Genomic DNA, 20,364 nt, shown 5'->3' on the forward strand with positions numbered 1-20,364 from the left:
CTGTTGCGCGCCCCAAGGTTAGAAAAGCCCCAACTCGCTAAAGAGTATTATGCTGACGACGTGATGAGAATATAAACTATCCAGTCGGAATAATAAAACAAAACCAAAGACACCATTCAGACCGAAAGAAATAAAGACATCAAAAGAAAATTATGATAATCACCAAGAATCATGTAACTACAAAGCACGGGGAAATACATATATCCATTTATCATTAAACATGTGCACAATATCCAAGTGTCGTTATTCTTAAGCGACTATCCTACATAGAAGGAGCTTTGATAAAACTTTCAACGGGTTAGTATACATTTTTAATTTAAATTTCACTTGGTAAATACCACCATTTCTTAAAATTCGTTGTGAATTTAAGCGTTTCCATGCTTTTCGCATAATTTTCAAACACCCAATACAAAATAATGCGGAATGTATCAAAACACGCGTCAGTATAGATTTTAAGAAATAGTGGTACTAACCAAGTGAAATTTAAATAAAAAATGGATAGATATTACCACAAAGTGACTGCCGAATAGGATATTATGATTACTATAAATAGGACACGTGTTGATATTTAGCCTATTTTGATATTGTCAGAGAAAATAAAATTAATATTTAGTTATATTGTTGTAAGAGTAACATTTTGTCGTGCATTTTGTCACCAACTGAGAAAATTCTACAGATACAATTTTTTTAAGCCTCCACTGTTTTACGAGTAATTTTAGCTTAACAAACAAAATACATTGAAATAAAAATAAATAAAGGATATAAGAGATAGAGATAGAACAAAAAAATATAATTAACTGACATCAAGGAAAATATAAAATATACTTTTACAGTAATTCACTATTATGATACTTTAAAAAAAAACATTCATAACAAAATAGGAATAAAATAGCTACGAAATCGGTGAAACTTTAAAGTTCGATTGCTTATTATGTACTTATTACCGCAGACTCGAGACATAATTTGAGTGGATCCACGCTTATTACTAAGTACAAGTATACACGTGTAGACACGCGTGGCAGTTGTTGGCATTGGCGGCAGAACCTGTCGCATGTTGGTGCGTGATTGGGTGAATGGTTTTTTTTCTTTTCAAATATAACAATTGATTATTTAACAGTGTCCCATCTGATGGGCGCGTATTGGACGTGTCAATACATAAAAGGTATGCCTGTTACTATTAGTACTTAAACCACCGTAATTATTATTACCGACACTGTAAAACGAGTACATTTTGAAAGGGAAATGAAATAAAGTAATTAGAAAATGGATATTTGAAGGATACTAGTATTCATGACAAATGAAAAAAAACTTTATTTTCTGTATGAATGATTTTTGTGGTAATTTTTATAAAATAAAATTCGATATTTACATATTCATTCCTGAGAATTACAAGGAACTTATCGAAATCAATTGGAAACATTACCAAAAATAAATATGGTTAAAAATAAAATTTCCTTGTTTGTATTTACTATAAATATGTTTGTACTGTAAACATTTAAAAATATACATATTTATAATATGGTAAATTCATGTACTATGACTATTTTTATGCGTAGTTTTTTCAATTACCAGTAACCTTTTTTTTCATTATTTGTTTTTTAAAACATTTTCAATGAAAACACGTGCTAGTTACAATGGCTAGGTAGAATAATAAATCGTATCTGAAGTATAAAACACATTTTCTATCATTATTTTTGTGTAATTTACGATCAGGAGAATGCTGTACCAATCCAATATATGCACAAATAGGTAAGCTTGTAGGAAAATGCTTGTAGGTTCGAGTTTAAACTCACAACGTTAATAACCTAGTAATATCCATACGCCAACCATTATTAAAATTTCAAAAACTAAAAAATCTCTTTCTAAGTGGGCATTATAAGAAAAATGTGATATTAATACAAAAAGGGGAAACAATATTTTTTTTAAATATTCTGAAGTAGAATCATATATTATGTATTGCCTTACTTGCACTAATAAGTGTATTGCCTTACTTGCACTTACAAGGAAATGCGAAAGATTGGTCGATGCTGTCAGAAATTGAACTTGCATCGAGTCTTGCCGCGTTTTTCGCGAAGGCGATGAAATACATTGAAACAAGTATCAAACACATCAATTATAAAAGTAGGGAGGTAGGGGTGGTGCAACGAAAGGAGGAGAATTATGCAGACGTAATGTGACTTAGCTCCACCGCACCAAAATAGAAAGGTTAGAACGCGCGGAGGAGAAAGGGAGTGACATAAGAACGGCGACATCTACAAACATTCAAGTAAAAAAAACAAAACCACTATTTTCAACTATCCATATGACACGTTTTTCTTATTGGCAGAATAACATCGCTTCTTAGTAATTTATGTAATTATTAATTTTTCAAAACATATTACATACATAAGTCATATATATAATATTCCCGATGAGTAATTTCTATTTCTCATTTTGGGACATGGGATTAAGGTTAACAAGACTGGAACACAAATAATAAAGTTACAAAAAAGATTTTTAAAAATAACCAAAACTAATACATGGCAAAATATAAAAACAATAAACAGGTATAATTAATAGGCATAAGAAGCACATTTAAAAGAAATAAATGAGAAAAACATAAGGTAAGAAGCATTTTTAAAATAAACAAATTAGAAAATATAACAAATGCGAAAATATAAAAAACATAAAGTAAAAACAAAATAAGAAAATATGACTAAACACTACATATATATCTTTCTATAAAGTATTTTTTCAGAGCATTTATGAACCCGCTAATGTATCAATCATACCAAAAATACGTTTTTTGTTCTTTCTATATTTTTATAAAGAGGTAAATAGACTGGTTAATTTTGGATATCTGAACGTGGTCAACAATAAGACGTCAAGTATTTTTCAAGACTTTTTTTAATATGTACGTATTTAATTCTTTTTGAATGGGTACCTAAATTTATTCATAGGAAAAAAAAGTTTTTTTTAATCTCTCGAGAAAAAGGTTAAAAAAAACAAGAGTTTGTAAGACCTGGGCATGTGCCGGGAGCTTTCAGAGATCTCCTAAGGGAAGTAAAACGCATTTAGAATTAACTGCATTTTGAAGTAAGTATTTTTATGTTGCTAACGCAATTCACTACGGTAATTTAGTTATTTATTAATGAAAGCGTTTAATGCTCGAACTCGTAATAAATGCATCGATTTTTCAGAAACAAATGTATTTGTCTGTAATGATAATACCTAGTCAAAAGAAGACGAAATGTAATATTCGGTTCATAATAATATTAACCTAATAAGAGTTAATTTGTGAATATGCAATTAGACGAGACGAAAAATGTTATTGCAGTTATTTCAGTAAAAACTAAAATTAGGTCATGAATCATGATTTTTTTTAATATTTATAAAATAAAATGAAAACTGAAGAATCGAATATGTAAGTTTAATATCTTTATTCACATTCGATTTCAATATTCAACTCGATACTGCGTATGAATTCTATTAAGATAATCATAAACTGAAATAATGAAAGACACCTATACTGAAAAGCCTGAAAAATAAATAGATAAGTCATGTTCCTTTCTGTTAGTTGGCGAGGTGTTATGCACTTTATTATCGAGTGTATAAATAAGCGTTGTGTGTGTATAGGAGCGAGCGGTGGGAGTGTGTCTGTGCGAACTGAAAGTGGAGGTGGTAGGGGCGGAGCTATGACTCAGAGGACTACAAACAAACCTGTATTGAGGGCTGCCAGTAACTGATTGAGGAAAACACTGCCAGCCATCACCACTACACACTGCACATGGTCATACACGTCATACGAGAGAATGGTCATAATTACCGCCTATATCGAGCTACTATAAAAAAGTAAACTAACAGAAAATCACGCAAAACTTATTCAAGAAACAAACAAAATGATTAAAATTAAATTATTATAATTTCGAGTCAGAACTATAAATCACAACAAATACGATTTTCAGTAACAACAGGAATGTCATTTATTTGAAAATTGAGCTAGATTAAAATTATAGTCGTAAATTTGCAGTTCCAACGTGAAATCTAATATTATTTTTTGACATCTCAACACAGATAAAGAAGAATATGGATGTCTGGGCATTTACGGGGCTTACGACTGTCATTAGGCTGGTTTAAGTGATCACTTTACACACGTGTAACAATCACCAATTGTACCCATGATTAAAATATTTAATAGCAGTCTAGCAATCTAGCATTTATTCAAATCACAAAAATTACATGATAGTATTTTTAATTTCATAATATGCTTTTTCTCACATATAAAGCCAACAATCATGAACGAAGATAATTGAAAAGTTAATGTTGAAGTTTCAAAAGTAGTTTTTATATGTGGCAAAACCCTGAATTAAATTAAAGGATTTAATATTTATTTTATTTACGTGTCTTCTCTCCCATTCACCGCGAGCACACATACATTCAACACGGGTTAGATCGATAGCATCCAATACAATTCAAATTGTACGAAATAAAAGACGGAATCCAAAGAAAGCGATGAAATTCAGTATTCGATTCATGAAAAATGGTTGTCACGGTATTGTGTTCGCGGCGCCGAGTAACGAAATAGGGAGTGTGAATAATGCAATTGCGATTTTCCCAACAGGCTCCATAAAGTAACCGTGGTAATTAATTACATATTTTCTTAACACACAATTTCATTTGTAAACTTTTGCAATAAATTTACCGTACAGATATTTTCGCCCATGCTCGATACAATAATTTATAACACACCCGAGTGTTGATAAATGTATAAAATTAACTTAAGACTGTAGTTTATGTATTATTTAGGCATTTACTTTGTGGTAAGACATGTTGAAATTTTAAAGAAAACACTTGTTTTTTAACCACTTGAGTCTATTTAAGACAACTAATTTTGGAAACTAAGCTTCCATCTTCAGGTCTAAGTGTAAACTACATTTACATTTAGACCTGAAGATGGAAGCCTAGCTTCCGAAACTAGTTGTCTTAAATAAACTCAAGTGGCAAAAAAACAAGTTTTCTTTAATAATTTCAACTTAAGACCGATCTTCGGACACTTTCACGCATTAACTTCCACCCCTATCTCGAATTTACCTTTCTGTCGCATTATCGTGGACCTTGAAATAGGCAATTTTTTTCTAACAAATAAAGAAACATACCAAATCTCTACAAAAATTTACTTTCTATGCATGTATAAGTTAGATATTTAAAAAATAAATTATGTACGCATCAGTATATGTTTTAACGCGATGCATTATTATATGATTAAAAGATTAAATTACTGATGATCGCAATCAGTAAAAACATAAATAAGGAAATGCAAAAGATTGCTTGTATCTAAGTTGCAGATATAAAATTGTGATGAGCTTTAAATGATTGACAATTGTGAAGGTCCTCACCAAAACGTTTACATTTCCATTATAAACGGAAAAAAATAATAATCAGAAATTCTAGCTTGTAAAACAACACGTTTTGGTGCGATTTAATGATTTCATATTGGTTTAACACAGGATTGGTCACGTTTTGTCGTAACTTTAATTAAGATTTCGATAGAATACAGTAAACAGAACAGATTTGCATTTAAAGGATTTTTTGTGCAATATTGAACATGTTAGTTTTTGGTGAGGAACTCCACAATTTATTGTACAAAAATAATTATTGCGATTGTCATAAAGGCGAAAATTTCGACAGATTTCAGAAAAGATTTTACATTGAACTTAAAAGCTCAGTTAACGGCAACACCGCCTTCAGCCTACGGGATATTACAACCTTCCTGGTCCTGATCTGCCACACGTGGGAGGATTGAGGTAAACGGAGCTAACATTTTGATTTCATGCATTGTGATATTTAAGTAAAAGATATACCTATTCATTGGCTATCCATAAAGTGGATGTACAAAACAATGTAGATGTATACAAGAGAATTTTTAATTCACTGCATCGTGGCACTATTACTGTTTATTTATTAACTCGGAAACACATCGTTTTAAAAATAAGTAACCAAATAATATATTTACACGGCAAATGTACAAATAAAGATAAGACCTCAAAAGAAATTTTAAGTTGAGAAATAGAAGATATATTTAATTTTTTCATTTCAAATGACAAAAATCAATTAAATTGATGTAAATTACAGATACTCTATTATTAAAGAACATTATTAGCAATGTAAATAACTCAGTAGTTAGAGGGTTAGTTACATTCACATATAAATTATAACAATTTAGTAGTGTTAAACAGGTACCTATATTTTGTAAATAAAAAATTACTATTTATTCAACTAACATATGTATTTTTAAAACGGATAAATCATGTTTTTGCTAATCTGGCTCATGGCCAGATCATTTCTCTCTCTCCCAGTTGCAAAGCGAACAGGAATAATGTCAACGCGGAATTATTTTACCAATTCCAAAATAATAATACACCTACGTGATTATTAAAGATTACGCTATTTCAATATGATCACAATAATATTTCCTGGAGAGATAACTTGACTTTCATTATACCTTCTGTAAGGTACAATGCAAGGAAATAGTTTATATTATAGGTGTCTCCACTTGATATGAAACATCTTTTGAAAAGTCTGAGAATCCCAGGTCTTACGATCTGGCATTTGGCTGGCAATATGGATGTTCAATTATGGGCAGAATGGTAAACGTTTCAGAAGTGTATAAAGTGATCGCTTGAGCCAGCCTAATGCCAGGTCGTAAGCCCTGGGACGCTCAGACTTGCATCTTCTTTCGTATAAAAAGTAGGAAATATGTTTCATATCAAGTTAAAACATCATATTGGAATATCTTCCGTAGGGTGAATAATGCAGTGTCTGATAAAATAAATAACAATAAAATTGAAACTAGTTTAACCTAATCGTGAAATGACGAAAAAATACAAATCGACATTGTTTGTACTTTACAGCAAAAGAAACCACAGAAAGAGTCAAATACATACACTGCACATAAAGCAATAGTACTGCATACATTTATAATATTAGCCGTAAGCTAATGTGAAAGGTTTAATAGATTGTATTCCGTTATACCTGTTACATTACTCGTGCAGTTTCAGGTAAGTCTATATGGCGCCTCGGACAGGAAATGCATAAAAGTAAGGCTGTCAGGACAATTGAATGAGATAATATTTGGCCATGTACTCACACAGATAGTGGCGCATGGCGGCAGAGCGTGTTCATTCAACTCCGGGCTTTGTCATGATGCTTGCCAGACATTATTATCGTTATCTACAAGAGGTACCTGTTACAGCTAGAGTGTCCGATTTCAAAAGCTTCTCTAAAAGCATCAATAGAAAAGCGCTGGTGCTTCAATGAGCGGTACTTAAATTTAAAAAAATGTGTTTTATGTTAGAACAAAAGCTTTTAATTTTGGATATTGACCTCAAGCATATCGTTAGAGCGGAAATTTAAAATGGTAAAATGGCAAATTTCGGACGATAAGTATTGGTTTGTGATAATTTGCCTATTACATTTTTGTTTGTTTTTATTTAAAACTTTGGAAATACCTTTACAGTTTTTATTTTATTTTAAATAAAAATAATAATAATAACAAAAAAATGGAAACATAGAGTTCATTTTTTTTTCATTTGAGATTCATCATTTAAAGAGATTTCTATGAAAAAATTTTAATGCATAGTTTTGCCGACTAAAAGACAAATAACACAAAAATATAATATTCCATCGAAAACTTTTGTATATCTGGGCTTCATTAGGAAATACACGCCAACCCGAATAGTGCAATAAATTGCACCACGCCATTCATCAAAAAGGGGCGTGGTGACACATCCTTGCACATGCACCGCCACCAGCAAATTAATGCTATAGTGGTAATAATAAATAATACACAACTAAACGCCACCTTTTCAAAAAATCAAGGAATTAGCACAGCATGTTATAAATATAATAAATCATTTAAAACATTTTGAATGTTAAAATACGTCTAAATGAAAAATGTTACTAGTCACGTATTATTCTAAAAAGTTTCTTATATTGTACAATATGACCCCCGTGACAATACAGGACAGGCTGAATAAATATATTAAAACGTCATGACTTGCTTTACAACATGTCACCAAAAAGCAAGGGGCGGTTATGCGGACAAAGCTCGTGCTCCATTTTACTTTCACTCCGAGCATCGTAAAGCTTTCCTAGAACGGTACTATAATGAACATAGCTGTAAAAGCTCCTTCCCGCGTATTTGGAATTCCTGGTGGGCAAAAAAACTGGTCCGTTTTGCCAATTCGGCGGTCACATAGACATAATTGAGCTGGATGGGAATTCCTCGAAGAGCTTCTCGTTGCCGATTTTCGTTAGAAAACTAGACGCAGCCTAATTGTGTTGACATTCGCGTGGGATTCGGCGAACGCGACTTTCCGATTTTTTAGATGTGCGAGATCGACGCGATACTCCGAACGCTGTGGGCGTATTATGTGTAATTGGGAAATTGAAAGATATACACAGTCCAAAAGTTATACAGAATCATTTGAGATCTTCTAGTCAATAAAAATAAAATTTATAGCACTCGCGGTTCGCGGGAAATTGGCTTATAATTTATTAGAGCCCACAACATAATTTATATACCTACCACGTACAGGTTATTTTTAACGAAGCTGCAGTAAGCCAAGTTCATGAATATTATAACATGAAAAAAAAAATAATAATAAATATATATATATATATATATATATATATATATATATATATATATATATATATATATATATATATATATATATATATATATATATATATATATATATATATATATATATATATATATATATATATATATATATATATATATATATTACAATATTACATTTGATTTTTTTTTTTTTGTAAAGTCCAATTATTATAACAAGCAAGGGTAAAAAATGATTCGAAAAAATACCTCTGCAACTATTTCGGGTCCAAAACACGAGACGATATTCTCAAATATGAAGGATAGGCTATGAAATATATAATAATTTGCCAATATTATTAATATAGCGTTTTAGCCCCTCAAAACCGAATGAGTTGCACGTAAAAATAATCGTTGTATTCCATACTTGAAAAAAGATTTAAAAAAATGAACGTTTCGTATAAAACTTCAATAAATTAATGTTTTCAAATATATCTAAGAAAACTATTAAAATTTATGTAATTTCATATAAATCTATAAAGTGTTTTACGTAATATTACGTAAAACACTTTATAGATTTATATGAAATTACATAAATTTCATTAAAAAAACATGATACGTTTGAAAGCTCAATGCCAATGCCATTCGAAATGCGAATTGAATCCTAGAAGGCAGGTGTGCAGATAAAGCAGTAGAAGGAATAGGACAGTAAATAAGTCGACTTTAAATTTGATTATCAAACTAATATATTTGTTAATTAAATCAGTGACAAGGTGAAGAAATTTATACCAAAAAAGTTCAATTACCATATGAAATACATAAACTTTGTACAAAATAATAATTAAAGGTATAATTATATCCATCAAAATAACCCCATTGACACGTGTAGGCAAATTAATATAATAATTTTAACATATTATCGTCATATATACTAAATGATAATAAATAACCTCCTTTGGCCATTGAATATTATATAATTTTACATTCATCGGTTAGGCTTATAGTTCGAGACTAATCATTCTGCCGGCAGGTCCTGGACCAAACCGGCACCTGTAGCAAATTAACAAAGGACTAAAAACAGGTTTACCGGAGGAAAGGGGAAAGGCGGCGGACCGAGAAAGGCGGAGAAGAGGCTCGAGATCTCGGAAGCCGGTAGATCAGATTTTATATTTTAACAATCATGTTCTATTAACACACATCATTTGAAAAATATTATGACAAAAAAAATCATCAAAATTATAATAATAACGAATATTAATCATAATTAAGGACACATTTCAAAGTTCAGATGACACAAATAATTTTTAAAGGTGTCTCAACTTTATATGAAACATCTATCATTATTCCCTTTTTATGAAAGATGATGAAAGTCTGAGCATCCCAGGGCTTACGACCTGGCATTTGTCTGGCTTAAGCGATCACTTTATACACTTGTGTAACGTTCACAAATTTTATTAATTAGGTAAATATGATATTAATTAGTCAATTCAATTAAAAAGGGAAGAATGATACATGTTTCATACCAAGTTGAAAACCTTTTAAAAAATGACATCTCATCCGTAGGGTGAATAATCCAGCGTCCGATTTAATTAATAATATTAATATTGAAGTAATTAATGATTTAATTTATTTACAAGTCGAAAAATTAATTGGTTCAAATAATAATAATAGTTTAGCGACCTTTTCAATTAAGACGGTCGATTCAAATATCCTTAACAAAACGTTAGCTTTAAATTCGATTAAATACATATTTTAATGAACCTCAGAATGTAATAATGGATAGTTGATTCAGTTACTTTTTATTAGTATGTACTGGTGCTTTACTCAGAAAAATAAAACAACGGAAAATAAAAATATTGGTAGAGTTAACAAAAAAAAATAACCTCAATCAAACAGCTACTGACCAATCACGTCAAACCGACAGTCACAAAGCCAACATTGCGTAAAAGGCTCCATCTTTTGACGGTAACTGTTTCCGATTCGGCCCACGACTGGTATCGAGTGAACAACTCAAAGTGATGTATGAACCAAATGAAAAGAGTTTGACTCGGATCCCACAAACGTAGAGAGGGGAATTCGATTCGGGGTTGTGACAGCTCTTTTAGCCCCTACAGGGTTGTAATCTACCGTATAAATATTTATCAAGTTGGAAAATGTATGTGGTTTTTTTACTTCATTTATTGTTAATTTTATAAAATAGGCTCGTTAAAATAAGCGTGGATAGTGCATATAATGTAAAAAATATATATAAAGAAGTATCACGTTTTTGCACAAACAACTTCTTCTTTAAGAATGTATTTTTTTTTAATTAAACAATTATATAACCAAATATAAATTTATTATTATTATTATTATATAAGAAAGTAAAACTTATTATTTAAAGGAAAAAATACCGAAAATATTAGAAATACTTATTTTCCGTTTAAATCATATAATTGAAACAGAAGATTACTATTATTGAATTTAAAAAAATGGTTAATTTCAAGATTACATCCAAGGTAAGTGATGAAGCATCATACGGGCCAAATGCTTAAGTTGTCGTTTCAGGGTAACATTAAATCTTATTAAGTTAAAAAAAAAAATTTGACATCTCATCAAAGATGAAGAAGAATATGGAAGTCTGATCATTTACGGGGCTGACGACCGTCATAGGCTGGTTTAAGTGATCACTTTACACACGTGTAACATTCACCAATTCTACCCATTATTGACAACCACACTACTCAAATTTGAGTAGTGTGGTTGTCAACAATGGGTAGAATTGGTGAATGTTACACGTGTGTAAAGTGATCATTTAAACCAGCCGGTCGTCAGCCCCGTATATGCCTAGACTTCCATATTCTTCTCAATCTTTTTGACATTTCATTTTTGATGAGGTGTCAAAAAGTAATATGAAAATAACTCCTATAATCGGAGATATTCCAGATTTTATGAACAAGTATTTGGACACGCTTAAAATGTTAAAAATTATTAGGCAATTCCTGTTTCGGTATATTTTAAAAATAATTTGATATTTTCATAAATGTAACGCGCTCTTAATCATACCTAAATCAACGATGTTTACTTTAAAAAGTAAATAAAAACTATTGATAAATTAGTTCGTACTTCTAAACCGGTCGATATCAATTTAAGATTTCAAAAAAAAATAGTAGTTAAAAAATAAATTTAAATATATGAATCATTTAAAATGCAAACCATGACTCTGGTTCTATAAATATAATTAAGAACTGATTTACGGACATGAATTCTACAACTTATACAACGACTAGGTTTAAAACAAGTATAAAGGAAATTCTGACCGCAATTTAACAAGTCCTAAAATGGAAAATCACAAAGTAATTCCAATAATGATTATGACACGGATTGGTTTAAGTAATTTCGTACAATTTAAACCCTGGAATGATATAGGAAAACGATAATAATTATTTATTGCCTACAGCGCAGAGACAATATATTTCTAAACAGTGAACAATCTCTAGAATTTCAATCTAAACTAAATAAACCCAGCAGAAAGCGACGGATACTAAGTGACAAACATTTCATTCGCCAAAGCTAAACATTGTTACGGGGCAGAATAACCTTGATTAGAAATCACTTTACATTGGAGTTGTAATAGTGGAACGAACTGAATTTATCAGATTTTAATTTATTTCGCACCGTGAAATACATTCTACTATATTACCTACTTACGCTTATGCGATAAATTAATATCGGTGTTCACAAACCAAATAAAGCAACAAAAAAGCCAAGTTGAAATATAAATATGCACAAAGAAAAAAAAAACGATTTATGTAGGTATGAGTCTGGTTAAAATTGAAATCGACAATGAATTCAAGTAACCCAAATACGTTCCTGTTTCGTAGTAAGCCGCTCTTTGTCTTTGACAAAAAAGTAACCGCGGCAAATGAAAAAGCGAATAATTTACGTTCACCATTATGTGCTGTCATTTCTGGAAACATCCACAGCAATATAGATCTGTATCTAGTGAGCTCCGCAACACGGCGCTTCCACTCACCTATGGACGTTTAGGCTACGACGTATCGGCCGTCGGATTTGGATTCTTGATCATCATTCGTGATAAACACAAGGCTAGGAGTTCGGCTGTTACCGATTCGAGAAAGGAATTTCGAAGGTAAATATGCGAGGACTGAAATTCATAGATTGATTTCGAGATAGCTTTTTTACGGCTTTCAATTTAAAGGTCAACGTGTACGACGAATTCAATAAATAACCGCGATCATGCTTAGTGAGGCTGGAACAGAATTCGGGATAATCTGAGAATCAATCTGATACTTGCATTGAGTTCAATAATTAATTAACAATTGTCACTTTCTTGGAAGTGACATGAAACGAATCGCTAATTTCCGATATTGTCGGCACGCTTTTCACCCGAAAAACCGGAAAATCGGTCGCTAATGTACCCATATGATTCGACACGGAACGGATGAAGCTGTATTTTGTAGCACCAACTCTTTGGTAGATAATTTTAACTCGTTTTCTTTTAAACTAACTATTATCATTTCTACACTTATTTATCGATTACACACTTACTTTATACGAGTATACTGATGATTAATTTATTTATATTCTATACATATGGTACTCGTATAACTGTACAATAAGAAGGAACTCAAGCATACTCTAGCTCCTATAAAATGCAACAGGATACTAATAGTGAGACTGATACTACCATATTACTCATGGTAACAAAACCAGAAGGCAAAAAATATATCTGGAATCAAACCAGTTTTTTTGTAGACACCTTAAAAATACTGAAAATTGGTGTCTTCTTAAACTTAAAGTAGAGGACGAATTTTAGTAGTGATATGTATATAAATATATTGCATTATTTGAAATAAAATATGTATTTTTCTTCTTTCAGGACAATATCCTCCAGAAAAGGAAGCATTTTTCCATTAAAAAAAAAACAAGTCTTTTTCATTAGCTGATTAGGTGGTTGAAGTATGGTAGGTTTTAATCGCATCATATTTAAATTTGACATTGTTAATAATATTATGTGCGCCACATTTTTCGGTACTTGTTTTAGCATTATCCACAAAACAATGTTAGAGAATGAAGCTCGAAACACGTGTAGCATAAAAAATTGTGATGAATCACAAAGTAAAATTAAATACATAGTTTTCTATTATTAACTAAAAACGAAACTAGGGTAGGTAATAAATATAATTTTATAATACAATTTATTAATTTTCCACAATTTAGCGGGGAGTAAAATTCCTTACATGACGTCAACAATATTTTTTCTGACGAATGATAAATAAAATACATAATAAACAGAGGTATTAAACATTATGCAAGGAGGATACAAAGAATGCCTAAACATATACAACACATACTACATTACTCAGTTTCACCTGTTCAAACATTGTTTTTAAACACACTAACGAGGCATATTGAAAGTAATTCTGAAAGACTTTTTTGAAACTGAATATATATTATTTGATAGCGATCAATAAAATTTGTGATTTAAAAAATATATTCTCAAGAAGCGTGAGTGTAAATAATAGCAATAAAAAAATCCTCGGAAGAAATATCCAAACAAATATTAAATGTAGGTAAGCGTTTATATTCTAAATTACGTAATTTGGCGAATTAATAATCACTACGAAATATAAAGGATTGACCTGTGGATACGATACACAACATTTTCGATAAATTGTGTTTTTATATATTCGACTCATATCGCTTCCACTCCACAGCACTGATATCCAGCACACGTGGTCGCAATCAAGGCAACACGATAATTCCAATTATTAACACTTCGCACACGTAAGCGAATCCCTTAAAATAGAGCGGAACACGAGAGATCCATTTACCTGCACGTCATTTTTTACTGGAAAAAGAGGCAATATTATCGAATGCTGAAAAGGTAACCGCCGCACTGTATGCAGTGCACACGACATCGGCGGACGAGGAGACCAAGCGAGACGGAGATGATTTATTAGCCGCTTTGATTTCTTTTATTGGGCCCTGCACACTCGCGCGGCCACGAGCGCGTGAAACTGTTCATTACTACCGGGCTCAGCTTCACTTCGTGTAAACAGGCCGGATGATCAATTCTAGCGGAGCTAATTGTCTCAACATCAGAACCGAAGGTGAACTATTATAATGTAAACAGTGCGGCATTGTGAACGTTTACGTCCGGTGTTTGATCTGTTGTGCAGAAAACCGACAGTAAGCGAGACACTATAAGCAATCTCGAATAATCTGTGTTTTCTAAAACACAGGAAAATTAACGTAAACGTAGATATGTATGTACGAGTACATATACTAGACATAAAAACGTGCTCAATTCTACGAACGATTGCGCGTTTTACTTCACTGCGCGTTGAATCATAGCGTGTTAGAAAGGGATGCTTTAATAAAAACTACCAGCAAGAGTGTGTCAGCGTAACCACCGACTGTATATGGTATTACCTGCTAGAAGTGATTTTATTTAGAAAGTATGTATCATTAATATTAAAAATACGTATTTCAATTTTGGTCCTGTGTCACGATTTTTGGATTTAAAAACACAAATATAGAATTTCGACTGTAAATGAAAATTCACCAAAACAAACGCGGCAAATACCACTGAGAAGGAGAGGAATTTAAAACATTCACCCGCTTTTCGTTATACCATAATAATATATTTATATCCAGTACGTAATTGGGTAATTAAAAGACTGAAATGAACAGGGGTTGGCGGAGGAATGTTATTGAAAACCCCACCAAGAAATACTTTAAACTCCCGGCTGTACGATTAACAGGGAATGAATAAGTAAGTAAAGGTAGTAGAGCAGATGTAGGAGGCAATAATGATACTGCATAAATTAATTTACGTTAAATATCAAAATACCTACCGAAAATACGTATCGTAAGCTCGTGTAATATTCTGACCAAATGAATTTTCTGGATTTCAAACCGGTTTCCGGAGGCCAGGTTCGGCGGGAAACCTTTGCGGGTGGGGGAGGGTGGAAACCGGAAGTTGCGAAATTAGTTACTGCCCCGGATGTGAACCGACTTGTTTGTGTTTGAGAACCGTCATAACCGAAGTAGGTACAATATCTGATACAAGTATCATCAACAAGATACTATCCCGCGAATACATAATATTTCAAGTAATCACACTGTTCACAAGGTTTGCTCACTTATTGTGAACAATTAAGAGAATTTTCACAACAATAATATTATTGAATGAGATGGTGATCATTTCACCCATAGGTAATCAAAAGCGGATTATGTTCTATAACATTTACGTATGTGCCAATTGTTTCATCGAATTGGAAATATCCTATGGAATGAAAACATCGTTACTACAATAAACAAATTGAGTATGCTCAAATGAAATACTTGATATATAAATAAAATATTAATTATTAAAAGGATATTTCAAGGAAGATAAATCATAAAAATGAAAATAGATATTACCCCACAGAGCTTCGTACTTATTCCAAGCACTTATAAGATAAACGTGAGCGAGTTTTCTTTGAGTCGTAACATTTGTAAAATTTTATTTTTCTTTATTATGTAAAAAAAAAAAATACAAAAATAGACAACAACAAAAAAGACCCGATAAACTGCTAGTGAAGCAGTCTATCATCGGGTTCTTAAAGTAATAATTCAATCAAAGTATACACAACGAAAGAAAAATATGTTACTCTGCATTTACATATATCGCTCACTCCTTTCAAGAACGTCATAAATCAAAAATCGTCAATTTTCAGTTGAGCATGTTTTCGGAATGCCTAGAAAATGTACTATATTCCTACAAAAGCGGTATATTTTAAACTTAATATTTACCCGCTACAGGACAGAAAGTGTTGTTTTTGCATTTTGAAGAAAAGGTATTGTTGAATTATTTTTTAAAATAAATTAAACATTTTTCAAATGAAGAAAAAACCTTCAGGTTTTACCTAAACAGATCTGTTGCACAGTAAAAAGTACAATAAGTGGCTTGATATTCATGTTTAATACATTGTATTATATTTTTAAACTTTAAAAACGTTCTCCTGACAAATCAAGTTTTTTGATTTCTGACGTTCTTGAAAGGAGTGAGCGATATACGAGTACATACACAAACATTGAAACTTATATAAGATAATCTGCATTTTTTTACGACATAATATTATACTCTACGCAGTGGTTGCTACAAACATTGCTAATTTTTCGGACTTCTTTTTTGGTGACATGCAACTTAAATGGATAGATAATCCGAGTTAGTCTGGAATTAACGGGACAACTCACGGTAGCCTTATCGGCTCCGTTAATAGTGTTTAAAGGAGGCTGGTTAGTTGACAGCTTAATGTTATGCGACGAATCATTAAACGAGAGTTAGGCGGACTTTAAAAAAAACATAGTAGGGTATTAATTTCTAGAAGGTAAACGGGCAGGTAAATTATGATGAATTTAATAGATTTATATTATCCACTGACACTTCGTGATGGAATTGCATTTTTAATATGTTATTGGATTAAAACCAATATTTTTAGCTTTTCCACTTTATTTTTATTTGACCAGCGACCGGGTTTCGTCGTTACCGACATCACCAGACTGGTGATGATGTCGGTAACGACGAAACCCGGTCGCTGGTCAAATAAAAATAAAGTGGAAAAGCTAAAAATATTGGTTTTAATCTAATAACATATTATGATGAATTTAGAATTTTGTAAACTGTATTTAAATGCTTGAAATTTGTTATTGACAGGTAGATTGTAGGCTTCCTGTATTTTAAATGTATTAAATACTAATTATATTACACATAAGATAACCAAAAATTTAAACGTAATAATATGCTTCTATGTACTTAAAATGTTAATACTTAAAATGGCGAATATGAATAACAGGCGTTGTGGCCCAATTTAGTCACCCCTGACTACAAAACAAGCGTCGTAAAATAATAGGCTCGATTCCTGCCTAGTACTTAATTCAATTACATGTGTGAAAACCTCTATAATATCGTGTGCACTGAAATTTTGTTGCGTTTGGCTACTGTGCTGGAGGTCTCAGGTTGATTTCCAGGGGCGTCAAAATAAATAATACAGTTTTTTCATACTAATATTGATTTGATATCAAGGTGGACTGGTAATTGAAGCGCAAGACTGATAGACTGATCGATTCATGTAATTAACGATTAATGTAACACTGCTTCGATACGATGCAGTACTTTACGCACCACTGGGTGCGGATAAGGATTAGAAAAAGAAAAACTGTAATAGATGAATCATATTACTTGTAATTTAATGACGTTATTTTTCTCGCGCAGAAAACAATATACGCATGGTTCGCGCTATACTTGTGTCCCGATGATGCTGAAAGAAACAACAAAACTGTACAAACAGAATAAATCTTGATCAAAACGTTTATCTATCACTCGCAACGCGCGCGCGGCTCGCTAGTGTGCGAGCGTGCGCATTACCTTTCGCCGGTGTGGGTGTGTAGGTGTGACGTACAAGGATTGCTCATCGACGGCGGTAAGTGGTCGCGCGACAAAAAAGAGCGGGCTCAATCCAGATAAGGCTGACTCACTCGCGAGACGAACTGTAGAACTGTTACAGTCGCGCGCGGCCGCGGGAGCCGGCTCGGGCGAGCTGATCTGGCGATCTAGCAGTCTGGCAATCTGGCAACACCGCGGATACGCAGCACACAGCCTCGGGCGAACAGGCTCTGACTCCGGTACCTACTCGGGTACCTACTCCGCCTGGGACCGGGGAGCCTTTCCTTCACCTCGGGCTGGTGTGCAGCGCACGCTGCCGCTACCGCGCCGCGCTCCGCGAGGGGCGGCAGCGCCGAGGCGCTCTGACTATCGCTTTTCGACCTACTGACGACATTTTGCGAACTAGCATACACGCGGTATCGGTCACCGCTCAATTATAACGCATATTAGTATACATACTCTATATAAGTTACCTACTGACGAATATTTTAACAACGAAAAACCGTTTCAAAAAAGAACGTTACCATGTTATGTCACTGGTTCTCGAACCATCGTCATACCATCGTTTATGCCACTTTTAGTAGAAGTACACGCGGTATCGGTCACCGCTCAAATATAACGCATATAATTATACTGTATATAAGTTAAGCTAACAATTATTTTTGAGAAAAAAAAAGTAACCCTGTTACGTCACTGATCTTTGAACCATCATCGTACCTACGATAACCCCATTTTTAGCATAGGTACACGCAGTAAGCACTTGGGACGTTTTTCCTAAGTATTTTTTTGTGATTTATAGGTTGTATATTTGAACAAACCTGTGTCAGGTTGAAGATCTGCAGGCAGCCGCGATGACACGGAGATATCTGTAACGAAAGATAAGAACATCAATTACTAATTGCAATTCACACACAATTAACTAGATACGTATGGAAATTTTACTGGATCATGTTTCACAGTCGCGATGTTAATTTCACCTAGGTATGATTATGTTCTATATTTATATTAAAAACAAATTTGAAAAAAACCAAGAAACTCGAGTTGAGTCATGATGTTCTTAGCTCATCTAGATAAAGATTCGAATATAATATTCTACGATGCCATTCGCGGTTCTTGGGATTCTCCGAGGATATTGGCGGGAATCTGTAAATACACGGACGGGATGACATGTTTTTTTTTTAAATGTTACTCATAAGAAACTTCATAATCACAAGTGTAGGTATATTTATAAAAGATTAAGAAAAATATACCGACGCGTAAAATAATATTACAAACACATTGTTGTAAATAAAAATTGGGGTAGGATTATTAAAATATTTTTAGTGTCAGGAAAATTAAATGCCGAATATAAAATCATTTAGATAATTTGTTTGTTAGACTTTGTTTACCTAACATGATAATTAATTATAATAACGATAAAAAATCTTACTTTATTTGTAATCTGAAAGTGTTCCTCGGAAAACGATGTGCTACTCTGTTATACAGATAATTTTAAAGGTTAATCACGGAGGATGTATAAAAAAAACCACGTTAGATGTATTATTTTGTATAATGAATTTGCAAATGTTGCAATGAATGAATTATTCCTAGCGTGCCGATTGTCGTGACGATTTTCCACATATTCTTAAAATAATATATAAAATACGACCAACAGTAAAAATATTATATAAAAAATGACTGCGGAATAAGTTTTTTGTGCACCTCGGAAAGATTTATATAAATTCTCATCAAATCGAATTGCTAAAAATTAAATCATACACCTAAGTAACTTCACTGCTAACTTAGAATCATTGAAATGTATAAACTCATGCCTCTAGCGAGATAGCGAGTGTTTTTGCCTAGAATTTTCACTCATGAATTACATGAAATTATAGTAACTTTAAACATAAAGAGTAAATCCACTCACAAGTAGGCATAGGCTATGAAACTTTTAAAGTTGAAGCCTGAGTGGGGACATGATAAACGGTGTTGCATAAGCCGTAGCTAGATTTCAGAGTCACTTGGACGTTAGGTAATTCAAAAATTGCTAAAAATTATGATACAAGAATACTACAAACATTCAAAGTACCGCGTAAATATATTTATTGTTCTTCGTAACATCCACAATACTGTATACCAAAATTTCTCGCGATAGCTTGTTTTAATGCAAGATTCGCCTCATATTGGCGCAGATTAGGCAATCTTGAAGTTTCAGCAGACTGATAAACTGAATATAGAACGAGAGCAAAAAGACGAGGCTCGCGGCAACTTTGCTTTGTCCGGCCATTTTATTATATTATTAAGTATTGGCGGGCAATCAGTCGGCGCGTTGCGAAAAGTCGCTACC

General features: G+C 32.6%; 1 protein-coding gene across 1 annotated transcript in view; it reads right to left on the reverse strand.

Moving 5' to 3' along the window:
• sd (TEA domain transcription factor 1 homolog scalloped) overlaps nt 1-20,364 on the reverse strand; it is a 96,761-nt gene that overhangs the window by 43,079 nt on the left and 33,318 nt on the right. Inside the window, exon 2 of the mRNA XM_088269992.1 lies at nt 18,857-18,904. Within this exon, the coding sequence (XP_088126118.1) occupies nt 18,857-18,904 (48 nt within the window). The remainder of the gene's footprint in view (nt 1-18,856; nt 18,905-20,364) is intronic.

This window comes from Brachycentrus maculatus, unplaced genomic scaffold (genome assembly GCF_059751285.1).
Source record: "Brachycentrus maculatus isolate JH-2025_06_01 unplaced genomic scaffold, ASM5975128v1 h1tg000370l, whole genome shotgun sequence".
Taxonomy (NCBI): Eukaryota; Metazoa; Arthropoda; class Insecta; order Trichoptera; family Brachycentridae; genus Brachycentrus; species Brachycentrus maculatus.